The sequence below is a fragment of the Carassius auratus genome, chromosome 16 (genome assembly GCF_003368295.1).
Source record: "Carassius auratus strain Wakin chromosome 16, ASM336829v1, whole genome shotgun sequence".
NCBI lineage: Eukaryota > Metazoa > Chordata > Actinopteri > Cypriniformes > Cyprinidae > Carassius > Carassius auratus.
In genome coordinates this window covers 1,020,646-1,041,581 of record NC_039258.1, presented here as the reverse complement: position 1 = coordinate 1,041,581, position 20,936 = coordinate 1,020,646, and the positions used below count along the sequence as shown (strand labels likewise).

At 36.3% G+C, this 20,936-nt stretch overlaps 1 protein-coding gene across 1 annotated transcript in view; it reads left to right on the top strand.

Moving 5' to 3' along the window:
* LOC113115682 (inactive phospholipase C-like protein 2) overlaps positions 1-18,156 on the top strand; it is a 41,229-nt gene extending 23,073 nt beyond the window's left edge. The window contains exons 4-6 of the mRNA XM_026283224.1: positions 4,935-5,010; positions 12,868-12,977; positions 17,050-18,156. Coding sequence (XP_026139009.1) covers positions 4,935-5,010; positions 12,868-12,977; positions 17,050-17,262 — 399 coding nt within the window. The 3' untranslated portion in view covers positions 17,263-18,156. The remainder of the gene's footprint in view (positions 1-4,934; positions 5,011-12,867; positions 12,978-17,049) is intronic.
* Positions 18,157-20,936: the final 2,780 nt, after the last annotated feature.

Sequence of the window (20,936 nt, the reverse complement as noted above, 5' to 3'; positions counted from 1 at the left end):
TTTTACAAAACAGCATTTATTTGAAATAAAAACCTATTGTAACATTTTATATTATAAATGATTTTACTTTTGAACAATTTAAAACATCCTCTCTGAATAAATCAATAAATGAGTAAATAAGCAAACAAATACATTTGTAGTGTATGCCTACAAATGCATTCCCTTCAAAGCACTTCTGTTAATAATAATAATAATAATAATAATAATAATAATAATAAAAAAGAAACATACCAGATCATCTGTGTTGGCTCTTGGGTTCTTAAACAAATAATAAATATGTCGGAAAGATTTTGCAGTGAATCGATCTGATTAGATTTTTGGATGATTTAAATGAAGAGCTAGTTTGATAGATTGTTGATTAAAATGCATTCATGAACTTTCACCAGTGTGCCATTGATCATAATTCGTAGCTTTAAGTTACTCTAAATGTGGTTGCTTCTATAATGTGTGTATTTTCTGTAGAGGATGTGAGTGGTATTTGCCTGTGCAAGCCCAGATCTGGTTCTTTCAGTGATGGTTTTGGTTGCAGACGAAGACAGCGTCTACATGGATCTAGAGGGGTGTGAAGAAATAGTTTTGACACTTGTGTACTGTTAGCGTTCCTTTCTGCATCTGTCAGGTCTGGGCGACCGTCGGCACGTGGCGAGGCCATCAGAAAGTGTGCGTTCCGACCCCACTTCCTGGAAAGTTGCCACAGCCTCGTGATCGATCTCTGTGAGAGCTTTCTGAGCACGAGCCATCAGAGAAAGACGCTGAAGCAGCAGTTCTGCTTTTTGTTTCCGTGGAATGATTATCTGAACCCAGCAAGTGACCCTGCCATGCTTTTGGCCACTGTAGGGATGTACGATTCAATTAAACTGACCTGCGGTACATGAGGACCTGTGCTGATAACAGTGCATTCAGTTAAAGTTTCTGCATCACAAGAGCCAGTCATTTGCTCAAGATTCATTGTCATATGAACGACAGCACAAACTGGTTTGCGAAAATCATCATCCTTTTGTAAGAGTCACATTTCTGTACTATAACAAAACAACAAACTTTTTTTCAGCAAGATTTTTTCAAATAAATAAACTTTGTATTAATTAGTGCTGTCAATCGATTAAAAAAAAGTAACTAATTAATCGCACAATTTTTTAAAATTAATCGCGATTAATCGCGATTAATCACAATTAAAAGACTGAAACTTTTTGGATATGTAAATGTAAAATGTAAATAATTAATGTAAACTCAAGACAAAGAAACTATTTAAATTCAAAATATGATTGTTTATTGGAATTTTTGTTTAACTTGTAACACAGATTTTCTCATGTAAACAACATACCTGCAATAAACCATCAATATCCTCCAAATTAACTGTTGGCTTGAAAGCCATATTTATTACAGAAATAAAAACACAGGCATGTAAGTAACATTTGAATTTCAAAACAATCAATGCCAATAAAAAACAAAAATGATTTCCATGTTGAATTCTAAGTGGACTGCAAAAAAATTCCAAAGTATAGTCATTGCCAGTGCTTTAAGTGGGCCGGTACGCACCGGTACTCAGTACCGCCACTTCCAAATATAGCTCTTGAGCGTACAGCCACCTCTACGTGCGCCCAGAACGTGCTTGTAGCGTACCGGTACGCTCATTTGGACATCTGTTTTAATAGAGGTTTTAATCTTTTACCTGCACTGCCGATTTTCAGAGCGCCCTTCACAATGCAAGCTTCCTAATTCATCCCACCCAGAGCAGAAACTACATTACCCATTCACCCTTAAGTTACACAAGTGAATAGCGCATGTGTCGCTTTTCCCACTGTTAAGTGTCAACAACTCAACGTGGCCGGAGAAGGTGTGTGAAACTCGTTATGAGTTATACTAAAGCAAAATCTTGAGTATTTATTGTCTGATAAACATTAAAAACTGTCTGCGGAGGTTGAGTCGTCCTGCAGCCCCCGCTGGCTGTTCATTGGATGCAGCATCTTTTTTCTAAGTTCTAAAAAAATACCGTAGACGGCAAGGCACAAATTTAGATATTCATTTATCTAATTAATCTATAGCCTATGCACAAAGACAATATGATCTTTTTGTCCCCTTTTTGTTTTAAAGCTTGATGAAGAGTGAGAGCGCAAGTTGCTGCAGCTGAGGAGGACAGTGATGCACGCGCACAGGAGTGATTGACAGTTCGCGGCACTGTGTACAAAAAATACTCCGCTACACAATTATTTCGTTATTTTCCTTTAAGCTTATTAACGTTAGCGTTACAGAAAGGTCTGATTTACCCACTGTTACAGTCATTGTTTTTTTTTGTTTTTTTAAACAATGACATTTGAGTTCATGATTTTAATGTTGCTGTTTCTTGTGGCAGACTAAATGAAGAGTAATGTTTCTTGTGGCAGACTGAAGAGTAATCCGGCAGAGTTTTATACTGAAACTTTTCGTCTAAAAGTCCTTCCTTGGTCTTATCCATATTTCTTTGCACGTTGAACACACATGGCCACAACTGGAAAAAAAAAAAACTGCAACCGCGTTAATTGCGTTATTTTTTTTTAACGCGTTAAATATTTCAAATTAATCGAATGCGTTAACGCGCTAATTTTAACAGCACTAGTATTAATCAAATGAAAATGTATGGTGTTGTCCATAAAAATACGAAGCAGCACAAAATAGCTTTAAATCAGCACATTAATGATTTCTGAAGATCACCTGATGTTGAAGACTGGAGTAATGATGCTGGAAATACTGCTTTGCATCACAAAAATAAATCACATTTTAAAATAGATTCTAATAGAAATCAGTTATTTTAAATTGCAACAATATTTCACATTATTACAATTTTTACTTTATTTTAGATCAAATAAATGCAGTCTTGTCGAGCATAAGAGATTTTTTTAAAAATAATAATAATCTTATGTACCCCAAATATTTCAACAGCAGTGTACTTTATCATAAAACATTAATCATGATATTTATGCATTTGCTCTGAAGTGATTCGAATGAAGGGAGTTTTTTAATTTAATCAACCATCATTTCTACAAAACAGCCGTTGTTTCCAAATAGATTCAAGGAATTAAATGCAGGAAGTTTCAACAATTAAAGCATGACTTCACATTTCCCACTCTGTTACATTTTGTAATCTGTAAACCCTTCCCAGAGGTCTTTGTTTTTATGATACGGGCCAGCGTTTCAAGAGTCTAAAGGTCAGAACGTGCATATGCATAATCTGCATGAATAAACTTAAACCGAGGCTTGAGACTGAGATGAACTCTGCTGTAAATTATGACATATAGGTCATTTACATATATTAAATATACAGTAGCTAAAACATTAATTCTGTATTTCTAAGTGTCTTAGAGGGGTAGAGAATAAACATGAAAAACAACTTGTAAGGAAGCTAGGTTAGCTTTATGAGTGAACTTCAGCGAGGAAAATGGCCTTTAATAAATGCAACTTCACTTTGTCTTTCTTGGCAGCATGCATCGCATACGAGAAGGTTTTTTGTCTTTCTGATGTGGTTGGTGTTGTGGCGCCGCTGGCCTGTGCTGAGACGTCGGTCTGAATTAGTTTTAGTGTGTGTCTGAATGGTCTGGCGTAATTAAATGTAGGAATCTTCTCACCTCATTAGAAGTGTGTTGGTCCACGTTCCAAAAAAGAGCGAGCATATCTGTTACATAATCTGGCCCACTTTCTGTCCTGCTGTGACTTTCCTCATTAGGCCACCATGTACTTCCTGTTTTGCATTGTAGCTGCTAATCTTACGTTATTCAGAAGGTTAAAAATAGTGCTGTCAAACCATTTTTGCGATTTTAATCGGATACAAAATAAACGTTTTTGTTTGCATATTATATGTTGTGTATTGGGTATATGTATTTATGTATAAAGATACACACTTGCATTATATATTTTGAAAATATTTATTTCCATATTTATATTCATTCATTTATTCATTCACTCACTATATATATATATATATATATATATATATATATATATATATATATATATATATATATATATATATATATATATATATAAACAACATATTTTTCTGCATTATACATGCATGTGTGTATTTATATATTCATAATAAATATACACAGTACATGCATATATATAATTTGATTAAATATAATACATAAATACCTTTAATTTTAGATGCGATTAATCTCATTTAATCTTTTGACAGCACTAGTTTAAAAAAATTAATAAAAAAAAAAATCCCTTCAGACTCCATCAGGCCATTTTTATTTTATTAAATTTGTTTTTTTTTAAATTGCAATGTATTTATTATGTTTCATATGACCTCTGATATAATTTGCAATATTATCTAAATTAAACAGCTACTGTACGACCCATATTCGGGTACAAATTCACAAACATAACGTGTTTTCTTGCCATTTATTCAAAAGTAGTGCATTTGTTTTAATTTTATTTTTTTATTATTTTATTTTTTTTCAAACAAAATGACTGTATGTTTCATATGACCTCTGATATAATTATACACCTACTAGTCTATGACCCATATTCAGGCATAAATTATAAACAACTGAACTGTCTTCTGTCAGAAGACAGAAACGGTCTTATCATTTAGACAGAAGGAGAAAATAATAATACTTATTTATTTATTTTAATACTTCTTTGCCATTTCTTTCTTTCTTTTGCTTTATTTTACTGATGACTGGAATGTATTTGTTTTGTTTAATATAACCTTAGGCGCAAATTCATGGATATGACATTGTGCAAAAGTAGGACACAATTTGTATTTTATTACTAACTATTGGTTGTAGGCTATTCTTTTATTTTCTGTGTGACTGGAATGTATTTGTTAAATTCTGATGACCTCTGAATGTACACGAGTATCTGCAGGGCACAGGCCACTCCAGCACACTACAAATGAGCTTTACAGCAACCACACAGATGCTCATTAATGTCCCTTTCTCCCGTGTTCACAGATGATCCAGACCAGCCAAACGCTCCTGGAGAACTCGGACGGTGTGTACGAGCGAATACTGCAAGTCCAGAAATCAGGTAAGAATGAAAAACCGCAGAGATAAGGCAAGCGAGCGAGAGAGAGAAAGACGCGGTGTTCCACAAGGGACGGGTGTTTCTTGGAACACAGTGGATCGACGCGGCCCTTCGATCGCAGCTCCCTCTGAAATAGACAGAAAACACAAGTGCGTTCATACTAAAAAAGCTCAAAGAGAAAGAACTAATTATGCCACGCTGTGTTATATAAGGCTCATTGTGCGTTTCTCTTCACCTGTGTGATGTCCTGCTTTTCAAACGCCTTTCAAGTAGGGTTTTTTGACTCTCAATAGTGTCATTCGCTCTGTTCTCTAATTAACGGGGACTAAAAGGGTAAACATCTATGGCCTATCAAAGCCATGCAATCAATGTGCACCAACAGCTGCACGATGCAATCGCCGAAGATCGGCCTCAGTTGCATTCACTCTAAAAATGAAAGAGAAAAGCCGAATGCAGAAGAAAGGCACTGTGTTTTAACAAGCGTTGTGTAATTTTAAGTTGCATCTGTGGCCTTTTGAAATTGCATTGATTTTTTTTTTTTTTTGAAGTGCACAATGTAGCTTCACTTCTGATCTCACAAATCAAATCAAATCAGATGGAGGAATCAAAATGTAATCTAAATGAAATGTAAATATTGCCAGGCAAATGGTGCTACTTCAAGTTTTGCTTTTTTTATAAGTTAAAAAATAAATGTGCATCATTCCTGCTGTGATGCATATTTCCATATCTGTGTCCGATTGCGTTCATAAAACCTTGTGATGCGGGGTGGAAACATTGATAATCATTTAGTTATGTTGCTGGGAGTCAGTGATTGGCAGGTGATCGATGCGGGAGGCTGGCAGTGTGTTTGATTGATCGCAGCTGATGGAATCTTGGCACAGGAAGCTGTTCGAGTTCATTAGATGTTCTCTCGATGAACAATTATCAGCCGCACCTAAACGCACACACTACACTTCTGTTTTGTCAAACCAACACTAAATCAATAAGCTTGCCGATTGCTTCAATACCGCATGTCATTTTCTGTCCTGTTTGGCTTTAATAATGGCCAAATAAATCTTGATGCACAATGGTTATTAATGCTTGTTAACGCAAGTTACACGATTACTGTTGCTCATACATCCAAAAAGGAACATTTGCTGTTAATTTAATCATCAAAAATGTAGGTGTTTTTTTCTTTCTGAACATAACAGTAAAGAAGATTTTTAACTAAAACTGTGGTCCTTTGTGATTCATAAAGGTTTGATCTTATGATGAAGGAATCATTCAGTGCTCTAGTTCTTCTAATAGTCACTGAACAGAGGGAACAATTTAGACTGGGACCGGTGATATGCGCATACATGAACTGAACACGTTTTTATGGTTTCTCATGGTTCATGTAAAAAGAGGAGCTAATGAGAACCAGTTTATTCACTTTACATACTTTCAATGTGTAAACATCCACGTTTCACATCATTTTTGGGTGCTTTAACCATGTAATTGCATATAGGTTACGTATATTGATTGATTGGCTAAAAAAACTAATGAATCGAACCAGTCCAAAAGAACCATTTCGCCATAAAGATTCAGATTTCCGCATTTGCTTGAGGCTCTGGATTATGAAGTTCAGTTTCTTGCACAGACCGGTTGTTTTGCTTCAGAAGAAATCAATATATCATAAGGAGCCATGGGTATTCATTTTGTGTTCCTTGATATGCGTTTTTTTATTTAAAAAAATGCTATCTTGCATTAATGAATCACCAAAGACCAGGGTTTCAGCTAAAAATCTTCTTTACTCTAATCTTGGATTTTCTGAATGGGGGGGTGGGTGGGGGGGGGGGGTAATATTACAACAAATATTCCTTTTTGGGGGAACTATTCTTTTATCCCTAAATCACAAATGTTAATTCAAAACTTGGTTCCTCTTTTTAAGTGCACAGACGTACATCCTAGCAACTGCTGAGTTGTAGCTTTAGAATGAACTATCTTTAGATTTTCTGAAGAAAGCGTGAGTGTTGCTTGCCTTTGATGCTAGAGTGTGGGTGGTTGCCAAGACATGGCTATATGCTTGCTAAGTTTTTCTGAGATGCGGTTAACATGTAAACAGCAGCATTAGATGAACTTAGAACAACCTAGCAACCACTATGAACATGCTGCATAAACATACAGAAAGAACCAATCGCAACAGCTTGCTTTCTTCAGAAAGTGTAAAGATGACAGTCATTATCAATCTATCACTCAGCCGCTTCCATCTTTGATTTCTTCTGCTTAACAGTCATTTTCTCCCGCTTTTAATGCAGTTGAATATCCTGCGTCAGAAGTGAGACGAACCACAAAGCTTTAATTGATTTCCAGAGTCTGTGGCCACATCAAATATTCATCCTCTTTTGTCCCGGCACGAGCACACAGAGAACGGCTTTGTCTGATCTGCAGTAAACACTGTAAATCAATCTCTGCGGTTTCTTGCCTCTCTTAAGAAGCCCATCTCTGCCTGGTGCACTTCAGGGTCCCGTATGAACACATTAGTTAATGTGGATGAACGGCCCACCGGCAGCAGCTTTGCTTCTCTTGAGGTGTGTTGGAGATGGACCGATGGAGCTGTATGAGGAGCTCGGGCTGCTAACAGTGAATAGGGAAAGTGGGTCAATGCTTGGCCGTTCCCATGTGGAATCCAGTGGAAAACTCCGGCATCGACAGCACTGAATAATCACTACTGGCCACTGTAAAAGAGCCAGCAGGTATTGATCCACACGCAGAGTAAATAACATGCTGCCTTTTGAGTAAAGCCGTGCCGGCCAGTGCTCCAAGCATCTAAGAGACCTATAGAGGATATACCTTTGCTGTAAATATTAGAAAATTTGTGCACTAACAATCACCCTGATGCCAGCGGGAGTTGGTTGCTTGTAAGGAGGCTGCGCTTATGATATGCTTTGGATTTGATATACTAGTAAAGCAGATGCATGGCTTGCATGCAGACCAAGATAAAACAAATACAATCCCCTGAACAGTGTAAAACTAAGATTATTCAAATATACATGTTTTTGTAATTAATATACAGATTAAACAAATAATATGTTGAAAACTTTAAATTAAACCTAAAAGCATACATGAAAATTTGAAATGTTGCCTTGACTGCTAACTGAAATAAAGAAATGAATCTATTAAGCAATATTAAAAAACAAAAAAAACAAAAAAACTATTGAAAATGACAAGCGCAGAACAAAATTTTAAATTAAAACTAAAAATATAAAAATCTAATTCTTAGCTAATAATATACACTATATAAATAACACTGCATCTACTGTAAGACAAAGATGTATAAAAAAAAAAAAAAAAAAAATCTTGGCCATAGATGGACACAAGTCAGTTTTCATGCTGTAAAGAGCCCTCCATATATATAACACACACACACACACACACACACACACACACACATATATACTATTTGTTACCATGGAAATAAGTCTCCACAAAAATAATGGGAAATTTAGATCCATTTTTAATTTGGTGATTTCTTTTAATAAGCTAGATGGAGCGCAGCAGAGTAGAACAGAATTCAGGGGCTTGAGAGGGTCTCAGCTTGACACGATGTAATAAAAACATGACCCTGTGTGCGGAAATGAAAATACAGGGTCACAGCAGCTGACAAAAACAGAGGTGCATGCTTATTAAGATAATTACGATAATCTGCAGGACGAGCGGAGAGAGAGCTTCTCTGAGTGTTCTTTAATTGAGTTGGACAGCGAGACTTCACATACTGCAATGACAAAACATGATGCTTTATGTTTTGAATTTGCTGTTTTTGTACGTTTTCAAGGATGCAAGGTGCTGAAAACAACGTGATGCAGTGCAACAGTGTATTTTATAAAACTGAAATACAGTAAGCTATAGTTAAAGGTACTATTATAAAGTACTGTAAACAATAAAACATTTCCAATACCCACCAGTGTGTTGTTTATGATTACAACATTAAATTTAAATATTAAAAGTCTTAAAAAAATTAAATATCACATAAGGAGGATAACAGACTGTTTTTGTACATCTAAACCAACTGGAAGTGAAAGTGAAAAACACCAGAAGTCTCATATTGAAGTTACAAATGTCAAGGTGGATACAGTATAGAGGATATTGTTTAAAGATATAGCTCACCCAAAAATGTACATTTGCTGATAATTTACTCACCCTCATGTAATCCCAGCCGTAGATTAGTGTGTTTCTTCGTCAAAACAGATTTGGATAAATGTAGCCTTCTATTGCTTGTCCACCAGTGGATCCTCTGCAGTGAATGGGTGCCGTCAGAATGAGAGATCAAACAGCTGCTATAAAACATCACAATAATCCACAAGTAATCCATACCACTCCAAACCATCAGTTAGCATCTTGTGAAGCGAAACGCTGCATGTTTGTAAGAAACAAATCCATCATAATGTTTTTAACTTCAAACCATTGCTTCATTTTAAAATACCAGTCCATATTGCAAAATAATGCTCTCTCCAGTGACAAAGGCCTCCAATCTGAATCAAGAGAGAAATCTGCACGGATCAAGTACCATTTACAAGCTTAAACTGTTCTGAACAAATATTCTGGTGGATTTTGAAGTGAAAGAAAACAAGAGATGGACTGTTTCACTGGAGGAAGTGTTATGGATTATGGACTTGAATTTTAGCCAGAAGCAACCGTTTAAAGCTGAAATGCTTAATGTGTTGGTGTTGATGGTCTGGAGTGGTGTTTGTTGCGTGTGGATTATTGTAATGTTTTTATCAGCTGTTTGGACTTTCATTCTGACGGCACCCATTCACTGCAGAGGATCCATTGGTGAGCAAGTGATGCAATGCTAAATTTCTCCACATCTGTTCTGAGAAAGAAACAAACTCATCTTGGATGGCTTGAGGGTCAATTATTCTTTTAATCTGTTCATGTAAAGGTCTATTAGTGCATCCAAAAAGCTAGTTTAAGTTGCCAGCATGCTAACCCTCGTTACTGTGGTTGATCGGCGGTGCATGAGGCATAGCAGCATGCCAGACTACGTGCATTTCTGTAAAACGAAGTAATTTAAAGCACATAAAAGGCTATGAAGTGATGCACCGGTGTCTTAGAAGCACGCTGCCGCCCTCACACGTGCATTGGGGAGCGCTGCTGCGTTCTTTCATGTTGTCTGCGCAGTGTCACAGAGCTGGCGTCCACAGAGACGCAGCGCGTGTGGAATGACAGCCCGGGTTTTCCCACTCTTCCTACAGTATGTTGCTAGGCAACCCCTGCCACGAAGAGCTGTCGGAGTGCCATTGGCCGCCTTCCTCGACTCGATCACGCATCATTAACCCGACAGCACCTCTCCTTGCTTACCGCCCGTCAAATCCGAGGGGCTCGCAGACGTGAGAGCCCACCACCGCTGAGGTTAACAGAGTGTGAAAGTAACGCCAGGAATGAATACAAATCATCTTGAAATATGCTCACGCTGCTCGCGCTAATGGCTTCCCCCTCTTGAGCATTATTGCTCTATTTGTACAAAGTCTTCCCAGGCTTGTGTGCTGCCTCATTGGCCAGCGATCTGCATCTAGAGACCGTCGTTTAAGCCGTGATCTCCTTTCAGAGAGGTTTTTACAGCTGTGGGAGCGTTTGAACACCTAGATGTCATCGCTGAGAATGTGAGACGGAGCGCAGCAGATTCACAGTTATATTCTCTCACACGCTGTTGCTACTGTACACAAAAAGACCGAAACAGCACAGGGATTGGTGGACTTTCTCATTGTCAGTCATTCAGGGCTTTTGGAGTAACACTTCCTCTTCATTCCCTAACTGTGCTTTGCCAAGTTGCTGATCACCAAATCTGCAAGTTGATGCATGTAAATATGCGGCCATTTCCAGTAAAAACTGAAGTTTTTGATTAGTTTAGTGTTTTTAAACAGAAAAATTCCATTTGGAATATGTGTCAATATCCAAAAAAGGACCAAATAACCATAAAAAGAAGCATAATAAATTTCAGTCTGTTCCTCACACAAATTTTTAAGTATGATTAATAGTTTTATAGTTATTCTATAATTATTATATCTATACAAAGGGAAAGGAAAACTTTACAGGGCTCATATGATGCGATTTCAAATGTTTCTTTCTCTTTGGATTGTTACAAGCTGTTTGTGAATAGATAAGATCCCTGAAGTGTCAAACCCAAAGAGATATTCTTTATAAAAGTTGAGACTCATTGCAGATTTGTTTCCTGGCAGCTTGAGTCCTGGAAGTGGCATTGAAACGTTGCATTTTCACCCATATCTTGTCACTGAAAAGAGATGTTTCCTCTCCTCAGTGGCCATTCTTTAGATCAGTGCGAACGAAAGAAAGACAAAGACAGAAACAGAACGGTGCAGTTCTTTGGTGACAAATCTCTTCAGTGTTCTTTGCCTTGATGCTAATGCACGCTGAAAGGAATTTATGTCTGTCTGCTGCGCCCACGCTCACATCTCCTCAGCTCTGCTTCGTCCCTTCTTTCTTTTCTTCCTCTCTTTCTCTTTCTGTTTTAATATTGTTATTAGCCACCTGTTTTCTGATCGCTTCTCAAGCGTTTATCATCCTCCTTTGCGCCACGCGGCTCGTAATTTACTGCAACAAGCCGCCAGTCTGGACGATGAAAACACTAAACACAAAGAGATGGATCTGCTGTCTGTGACACAATAAGCCCTGTCCCCGCGTCTCCCACGAGGCTTTAATCTGAACCAACAGAATAAACTCACCTCGTGGTGTGTGTTGAGATGACAGGAAGTGACTGTGTTTGTTTGAACCGTGCGCCCACATCCCATCGTTTCTTTGATCCTGGTAACTAAAGTTGTCAAAGCTTATGAATGCATGAAAAGCTTGACTAGTTGCATGGATGTTGTTGCTGGTTTAGATGGCTTGAATCTCTCTCAAATTGGCCACGAGCCATCCTTATTGTTTAACCCGATGGGTGAGTTGTGCATATTGATCTGGGACGTCCAACAAACAAAATATTGGACTATTATTTGCAGTGATTTAAGGCACATTTTATGTTCTTTTAGACCAGTTTTACAATTGTTCTGTATCTCACAATTCAAGAATCTGAGCACGTTTTAACTGATATATATCTCTGAAATGCAAGAACTAGTTAATGTGGTTCATTTTTATTAATCAGTTCAAACTCTGATGGAAATAAGCTTTCATATATTAAAATGATTCTATTAAAATGTGTAGGTAAATATTGTTGTTTATTTTAAAGGATTGTGATTTTTGGTGCATATAAATGGAAATATATAAATATTTTTTTGCTGATTTTAGTTTTTAAATTAAAAATGTTTTTTAAAATTAACTTAATTGGTTGGAGCCATGATTTCTCATATTTAATCACAAACTGCAAATACATTAATGTGGAAATTTACAATACTGTTCAGAAATGTATGGTCCGTACATTTAAGAAATGAATTATTAAATTATATTTAGCAAAGATGTGTAAAAATAGTCAAATGTGACCGCAAAAACATTTAAAATATTTCTGTTTCAATTGAATGCTGTTATTTTGAACTTGTTATTCATCAAAGAATCCTGGAGAAAAAATGTATCAGGTTTCAAAAATTTGAAATGTTGTTAAAAGTTTTTAATATTGATAATAATAACAAATGTTTTTTGAGCAACATATCAGCATATTAGAATGATTTCTGAAGGATCATGTGACACAGAAAACTGGAGTAATGATGCTGAAAATTAATAAAAATAAACAGTTATTTTAAATTATCTCAAAATATTAAGTTTCTTTTTTTGTCTCTTTTATATATATATATTAATAATATATATTGTCTCTTTTATATATATATAAAATTTGGACATAATTATGGCCATATTTGCCAGCTTTGATCTGAACTTCTGAATGTGTCGTTTCAGCGATGGAGTTCCATGAGAAACTACACGACCTGGCGGTGAAGGAGGGACTGAAGGGAAGAAAACTGCACAAATCTGTAGAGAGCTTCACCTGGAACATCACCATTCTGAAGGTGATCACAGCTGTTTAGCACCTGTGAACAATTCTGCTTCTACATTTGAGATGACGATTTGCATATATTTGACCATAAGTAGATTTGAACACTCAGATGTGCTGCTTACGATTTAAGATGCTGTGATGTATCGCAGTTAACATCTTGAATACTTAATGAGTATTAATACTTTCTCTACCAATGTGGCAGTTTTGGGACACTGACGGTTTAATTCGGGGTTGCACAATAGCCCGTAATAGAATTCAGAAGAGCACCGTTAACTAGATTTGCATTTCCTGAAAGAAATACCTTGGTGCTTACACAAGGCAGTCAAAGAATCATATATGTGCAGGTGTTAGACATTTGGTTCATCATTAAAGGATTCATTAACTAGGGAACTTTTGTAAAAAAAAATATTTTGTACATATTTATTAAACCTGTCATTATGTCCTGACAGTAGAATATGAGACAGATAATCTGTGAAAAAATCAAGCTCCTCTGGCTCCTCCCAGCAGGGTTTCCGCGGGGTCTTAAAAAGTCTAAAAAAGTCTAAAAATTCCAAATCACAATTTAAGGCCTTAAAAAGTCTTAAATTTGCTGGAGTATTGTGTTCTAGGTCTTAAATCATTTTAAACAGGTCTTAATTTTCCTACGTCCATGTAAATCTCATTGAAATGCTCCCGCAGCGCTTTGAATGTTTTTTTTTTATTTAATCCTTGGTGTTGTAGTTCCTTATTTCGCTAGTCCAAATATAATTGGCTGTATTACGACTACAAAATAGACCAATATGCAACCACCAATCAGCTTTGAGCTTTCATGTTATTGGTGCGAGTCTCTTGGATACCACAGACAGATGTAAAACGGATTTTTTATTCAGCTATGGGGAAGTGTAAGTTTAGCGATACTTGGCTTGAGAAACCTGAATTTAGTGCTTGGTTAAAGTCAGTTGCAAACAATGTATTTGAAGCCTACTGCATCTTATGCAAGAAAGCAATTAAATTGGGAACGTTGGGTGTACGGGCGCTGGAGTCTCATGCAAAAAGTTATAAACATCTAACTGCTGTGAAGGGTCTCCAGCAAACGACAGCCATCAGCCAGTTCTTGCAAGTATCTGACGGCTCCAGCAATACTTCTACACTGCCTAGGCGAGGCCCACACAGTAGCTCCGCAACTCCCGCAATCGACCTCCGTGTCGCTTTTGGATCAGAGCCAACACTAAAAGCGGAGGTGCTCTGGGTTCTCCACACGGTGACTAGACACCAGTCCTACAGTGCGAATGAGGAAATCGGGGAATTGTTTCAAACGATGTTTCCGGACTCTGAGATTGCTAAATCCTTCAGGTGCGGGAAAGATAAAACGTCATACATTACGCGCTTTGGAATAGCGGATTTTATAAAAAGAGAACTAATTTCCAAAATCACGGGACCGTTCGTGCTGATGTTCGACGAAAGTCTGAATCGCACCACCAAAACGAAACAGCTGGACCTGCACATACGTTTTTGGGAGGGCGGGCATGGGGCATGCAACAGCTGTCTTCAGTACTATGTTCAGTTTGAATAAATTAATTTAGTTTGCAAGTAATTTTGAGACTCTGCGTTTCCTTTGTACGTTTTTTTTATGTCGTGATATAGGTCTTAAATTTCATTCATAATGGTCTTAAAAAGGTCTTAAAAAGTCTTAAATTTGACTTTGTGAAACCTGCAGAAACCCTGTCCCAGTGTCCTATTGCCATTTGCAGAAATCCATCGCTCCCAGTAAGAAAACAACCAATCAGAGCTGCGGTCCGTAACTTTGTTTGTGTTCAAAATGTAGAAAAATGTATATAATAAGCGAGTACACCATGAATCCATTTTCCAAACCGTGTTTTTGGCTCGTCCTGAATCACTAGGGTGCACCTATAATAAGTGTTTATATTCGGACTATTTTAGATTGCTTCGGGGGTACAACGGCGGAGTAACCCAGTACCTTTGTGGTTCTTCATAGACATAAACAGAGAGAAGTAGTTCCGGCTACGATGTTCTTCCACAAGACGCAAGCAGTTCTGTTTATTAACCGCTAGAGCGTTAAAAGTTCCCTACCGCAGCTTTAATTAAATCCTTCTGTATAAAGGTGGTTATTGATTCATTATATTCAGTTCATCAAAGCATGTGTTCATCATTATAACCGGATCCTAGATTTTGCGTATGGTCTCAACCATTCACAAGAAGCACTTAGAAGCATCAGTATTTATACAAGTTTATTATTTATTACAGAAAATGAGTAGCACCTTAGGTTTCGAACAAAAAAAGCATTTTTTTGACCGGGAACACCACAAGTGTAACAAGGTGAAAAATATCCCCCCAATATACAAAAAAATATATATTTATTCACTTGCATACATACACTTATTTATATCTTATTTCTTTTTTTTTGTAGTTGATACAATGTGTAAACAAATTCAGTAAGTTTAGTCCAATGCAATAATATTAACTTTTTCAGGTAAAAAACAACATCAGGGTTCTACGTATTTTTATAGAAACTTTTTTTGATTTACAATTTTATTTTGTTTACAGCACATTTGATATTTTAATAGAATTGTGTTGATGTTGCATACTTGCATCTTTAAGAAGTCTGACATTTTCATGTCCAATAGAATCAAATGTGAAACATTAGCTGAGTATTTAGGTAAGTTTAAGATTATCTGATCATTTCTGGTTTGCTTGGTTGATGGTTGACGAAAAGGTTTTGTGCCTTCCAGTGCCTAAACACACACACACACACACCATTGGAATAAGATGGAGGTCATTTCAAATTGAAGTGCTTCAGCCGGACAGAATCAATTTGAGCGACATCGTACCATTAAAAACCATTTGGGTGGTGATTTAGTTTGCTTAAAGAGCATCAATGATAGAGTAATTAAACCGTTAATGTGTCTGTGATTACACAAGCCTGTTATTCCAAACCGATCCATTGTGTTAAAAATGACTAGTGTTCATCACAGCCATGTTTCTTTCTCATTTCTTCTGCACAACACAAAGGACAGCGTTTGCTGTGGCCAAAACATTTACATCTGCTCTGGACATCAGTGTGTGACGTATCACTCTAGCACTTTGATAAAGCTCAAAAAATCCCTCCACATATATGCTGTACGTTTTAAACTCACCACAACTTTGACTAGCGTTATTTTATGTACTGTTCTTAAATTGTGCCTGAGCTGGCTGTGCTTCATGTGATCTGTGCAACTGTGTATTGATTTCAGGCAAATGTGCAAATATAATGAAGTATAACAAAGTTAAAAACTATTGATAAGACGTATTGACCAGGCTTAACCAACCAATATTTACCCATGCTGAGGATATTTATGAGCAGTGGAGTTAGTTTCCTTTGTGCAAGTACATACTTCACATACACATCAGCATTTTTTTGTCAATACAAACATTTAGTGAGATATTGTTTAAAAGAAATGTTTATACGCATATATATTTGTGTATACAGAATACTATTACAATATTATTTTATAGTATTTATTAATTACATTTTTATTTTAATTTTTGTAATTTTGTTATGCATTTGTCACTTTTTGGCTTTTTTTTTACTATATTTTGTCTGTAGCTTTTATTTAATACTTTTTATAACATTTTTTGTATTTACATTTTATTTTAATTTAGTTTGTCACTTATCAATATTTTTTCTTTTGCTTTACATAATTTAGTAATATATAACGTTTTTTTGTGAATTTTGTCTAATGCAAATATATTATTGCATACTTTTTAAAATAATATGTTTTAAATCCCTATATATATATAGAGAGAGAGAGAGAGTAGTGTGCTATTTTAGTTATTATAGTACTTAAATTTATATAATATTCACATTTTATTTTTATTTGTTTTTAGTCATTTTAGTAATTCAACCTAAACTTATTAAACATATGTACGTATATGTTTATATAAATGTTCATCTCTCTCTCTCTCTCTCTCTGCAGCTGATGGTATGTAAGTTACAACCGTGATAAGAACAAGTCTTGGCATGAATATGAGAATATTTTCTGTGAAAAGTACTTGTATCCAGTTATTAGTGACGGAGACCCCTTGTCTCTGCTTGTGTGTGTTTTCAGGGCCAGGCCGATCTGCTGAAACACGCTCGGGCAGAAGTGCTGGAAAACGTGAAACAGATCCACTACGCCGCGCTCACCTGTGACCTGGCCAAGGGAGGAGTGCGACCCTCATCCGGGTCGGGCTCCAAGATCCGCCGCAGCCTGGACGCCATCCCGGAGACCATCGCAGAGAAGGCGGTCAGGGAGGACGACATCACAGACGAGGAGAACTGAGTCGAAGCGTCCCGCCAAATCCCATAAATCCTCTCCCAGGGTCGCCATGTACCGAGAGAACATTTCACAAGATCTCAAAAGCGTGGATTCAGAATGAAACGGAGCCAAGGCGTCCTCACCTTCCCGTTCCCGTCCCCTGTCCGTGTCTCTCCGGCGTCAGGTGGGTGTCGACGAGGCCGAACTTCGCTCCAGGGTTTTCTACAAGCACAAACATTGAGTATTAGGAGGAATTAGAACTGGAGCCATGAATGTAACGAGACGTCGTGTGCGAGGAAAGAAGGAAGCTGTTTACAATAAAGAACTACTTCGTGTTCTGTCTGCCAAAATCATATGTGTGTGTATATACAGTATAAATATATATATGGAGATCTGTTACCTTTTTTGCTATGTGAACTTCTAATGGATCAGATTATTTTGTTATGAGAAATGGATGTTTTAAGAGCTCATATTTTATTTGCTTGTACAGAACTTGAGATGTGGATCTTGCGAGACGGCCCTGGCCCTTTATGGGCTTTTTTTAAATTACTTGTATAAATGCAGGAGGATTTCGAGGATGTGGTTCGAGAGAGAATCAAGATTTAGATATTACCAGCAGTTACTGTACATGAGAGTCTCTGGATGATGGTTTTGTCTCTTTGGCCACGTGCACAATGAAAAATTGAAATGCACTTACATGTAATCATTTAGCAGATGCTTTTATGCAAAGCAACTTACAAATTAAAATTTACTAAAGTTGTCATTCTGTGTGTGTACAGAATACAGGCCTAAAGATTTTGCATAACGTGTTCCTAAAAAAAAAAACACGAAAGCCAACAGTTTAGCCCAGTGGTTCTCAACCTTTTTACCTCTAATGCCAACGCTATCTCACGGCCAATTCGTACGTATTTTACGAGGTGGCTTATTCGTACGAATTTGTACGACCTCACTCGTACGATTTTATACGATTTGTCTAAACCCCAGTGACGGTTAGGTTTAGGGAAGGGGTTAGGTGTAGGTCATACGTACAAATTCATACGAATTGTTAAACTCGTAAAATACGTACGATTTGGCAACAATCGTATGAATTTGTACGAGTGTGGTCGTACGAATAAGCCATCTTGTGAAAAATGTACGAATTGTCGTGAGATCGGGTTGCCAATGAACAATATTTAAAGGTCCTGCTTAATTTAAGGGATTAAAAATTGATATTTTTACTCTATTCTTTTAAAATCTATTGGAATATGACATGCAAAAAAGAAAAGAAAAAATGCTTGTTTTAGGATTGTATTAATTTATATGACTTTTCCTGGACTAGCAATTAAAATTACTTGAATTAAATAAAATAAAAAAATTTGAAGGCCTCACTTAATTTAAGGTCAAGATCAAGGATAAGGATTTTAAAAGAATTTATTCACAACTAAAAATTTGAAAATTCTTTATACAAAATATGAATTATCCTATAAAGTTTTATTAATTGACTTTTCCAGGTCTAGAAATTTTAAATGAATTCAAATGAAAATTCTAATCTTTTTAAGTCATCTTGAAGCCCCTCTGGAGGATTTGCTCATGTTGAGAACCATTGGTTTAAATACAGTAGCTTGATTGTTAATTGTTAGAACTGTTCTAGTCTTTCTACTTTAAAATGTAATTTAATGTTACATTAAATGTTACAAATTTGACTCCTAAACTGCTGGCGAATTTGAAATTTATTACCAAGTAGATTTCTCTGAGTGAATGAGTGGCAAGCATATTTCCCTGCAGTGTGTCGGTGGCCTTTGAGAGCAGACTGAATACTGTACTTCAAGTGTTAGGATTACTGTTTCTCAGTCATTCCTGGAAACAAAGTAGTTCATGTGTGTTCAGATGAGATCCTGCCTTGTTGCTGAAGTTGTGTCTTACATTGCCTTTTTTAAACCCAACTTCTCGTTGCTTCTAGTTTGTAAAGTGTTTGTTTCCGGCTCATTCCGTTGGTCTTCTCATTGTGCCATTCTACTGTTGGACCCTGTGAACCACTTCCATTGGATTTTACATGTTGTGACCAGAGATTAAACTGGACATGAAAAGAAACTAGTCTGTTTATACATTTCAGTCAGTGCTGTTATTGTGTATTTATAACTATAGTTAACCATTTATACCAGTAAAGAGTGGATGATAGTTTCTAAGAGAATATCAGTTTTGTTTAACTCTGTTAAGACCCAGTGCTCTGAAATAAACCATGTTAAGTACATTCTTTAACTGTTACGAGTTTCTTAAGGCACTCAAACCAGTTATAAAAGATTTAAATGCCTTTGAAAGAAGTTTCTTCTGCTCACCAAGCATTTATTTGATTTAAAAATACAGTAAAAACAGAAATACTATTGCCATTAGAAAAATAACTTTTATATGTGGGGATATTTTACAATGTAATTTATTTCTGATCAAAGCTGAATTCTTAGCATCATTACTTCAGTCTTCAGTGTCACATGATCGTTCTGAAATCATTCTCAGATGATTTGCTATCAATGTTGAAAACAGCTTTTTTATTCATTTTACCAAGAATCTCTGCTGAATACAGATATATACATATATAATATAACATAAGTTGTAAGATATACTAAATTTTTAAAAATGATATACACTAGCAATTCTCAGAAAAAGTATTGCAAAATATAGTTTTTTTTTCTCGCAATTAAGAGAAAATGTTTTATATTTTGCCTTTTTTTTATTATTATTTATTAGGTAATGAATATATCCGCTAATTGAGGCTTATTTCTGAATTTTCTCAAAATTGTAAAAAAAAAAATACACACAATAGTGTTATATAAACTCAGATTTGCATTTTTTTTTTTTTTTTTTACTTGTGAAATAAAACGCAGCGCTAACTTATTTTTAACCTCTGGTGGAAACGAGCTTCTATAGTTTAATTAAAAAATAATTTAGAAAAATGTATAAATAAAAAAAATATATATAATAATTAACACCAAACTTTATGCACCCTTGGGTTTCCTGAAAGGTTCTATACGTTATCAGTTACATTGGATTTGCAGTTATCTCATTAAACTAAATCTAGTTATCTAGACTTCATCAGTTCAAGCGATGTCCTTTCAGCATAAGAATGTGTCCAGGTAAGACCGACAAAGATTCAGTGAATGCAGGATCTGTCGTGTATGTGAAAGATCATTAAATCACTGGCCTCTAAAGTGTACAGTAATGACACCTGAAAGAGACGCTATACGCTCTCTATCTCTGTTTACCCTCCAGCCATTAGATGAATCACACTTGGCTCGTGCTCATGAGCTTGCATAACAGCAATCGTAATCATTATTGCGACGAGAGTCTCTGGTGTTATTACCCAATAGATCTCTCTCAGACGGCTGCGTTTGAACACGGCCCATCCTGAGAGATCTATAGCGACCCCAGAGAACCAGTTCAGATTATTCACTCGATGACATTATGCTCACAGACTGAAGGCATTACTATTGATTACATTACAATTTGTAGAAAGCAATGGAAAAACCCCAGGGACATTTGGGATTGCTGATACCTGGAAAGGTTTGACTGGAAATGGGACAAAGTTATTAATGTTTCAAAGTCATTTATGTTTCATCCACTCTAATGTGACATTATGAGACAACTCTTCCACAAGACCTGTGTTTGTTCGTTCTAGATTTTTAGAAGCGTCTGTGAAAAATGTGATTCTCTCCATCAAAATGCAA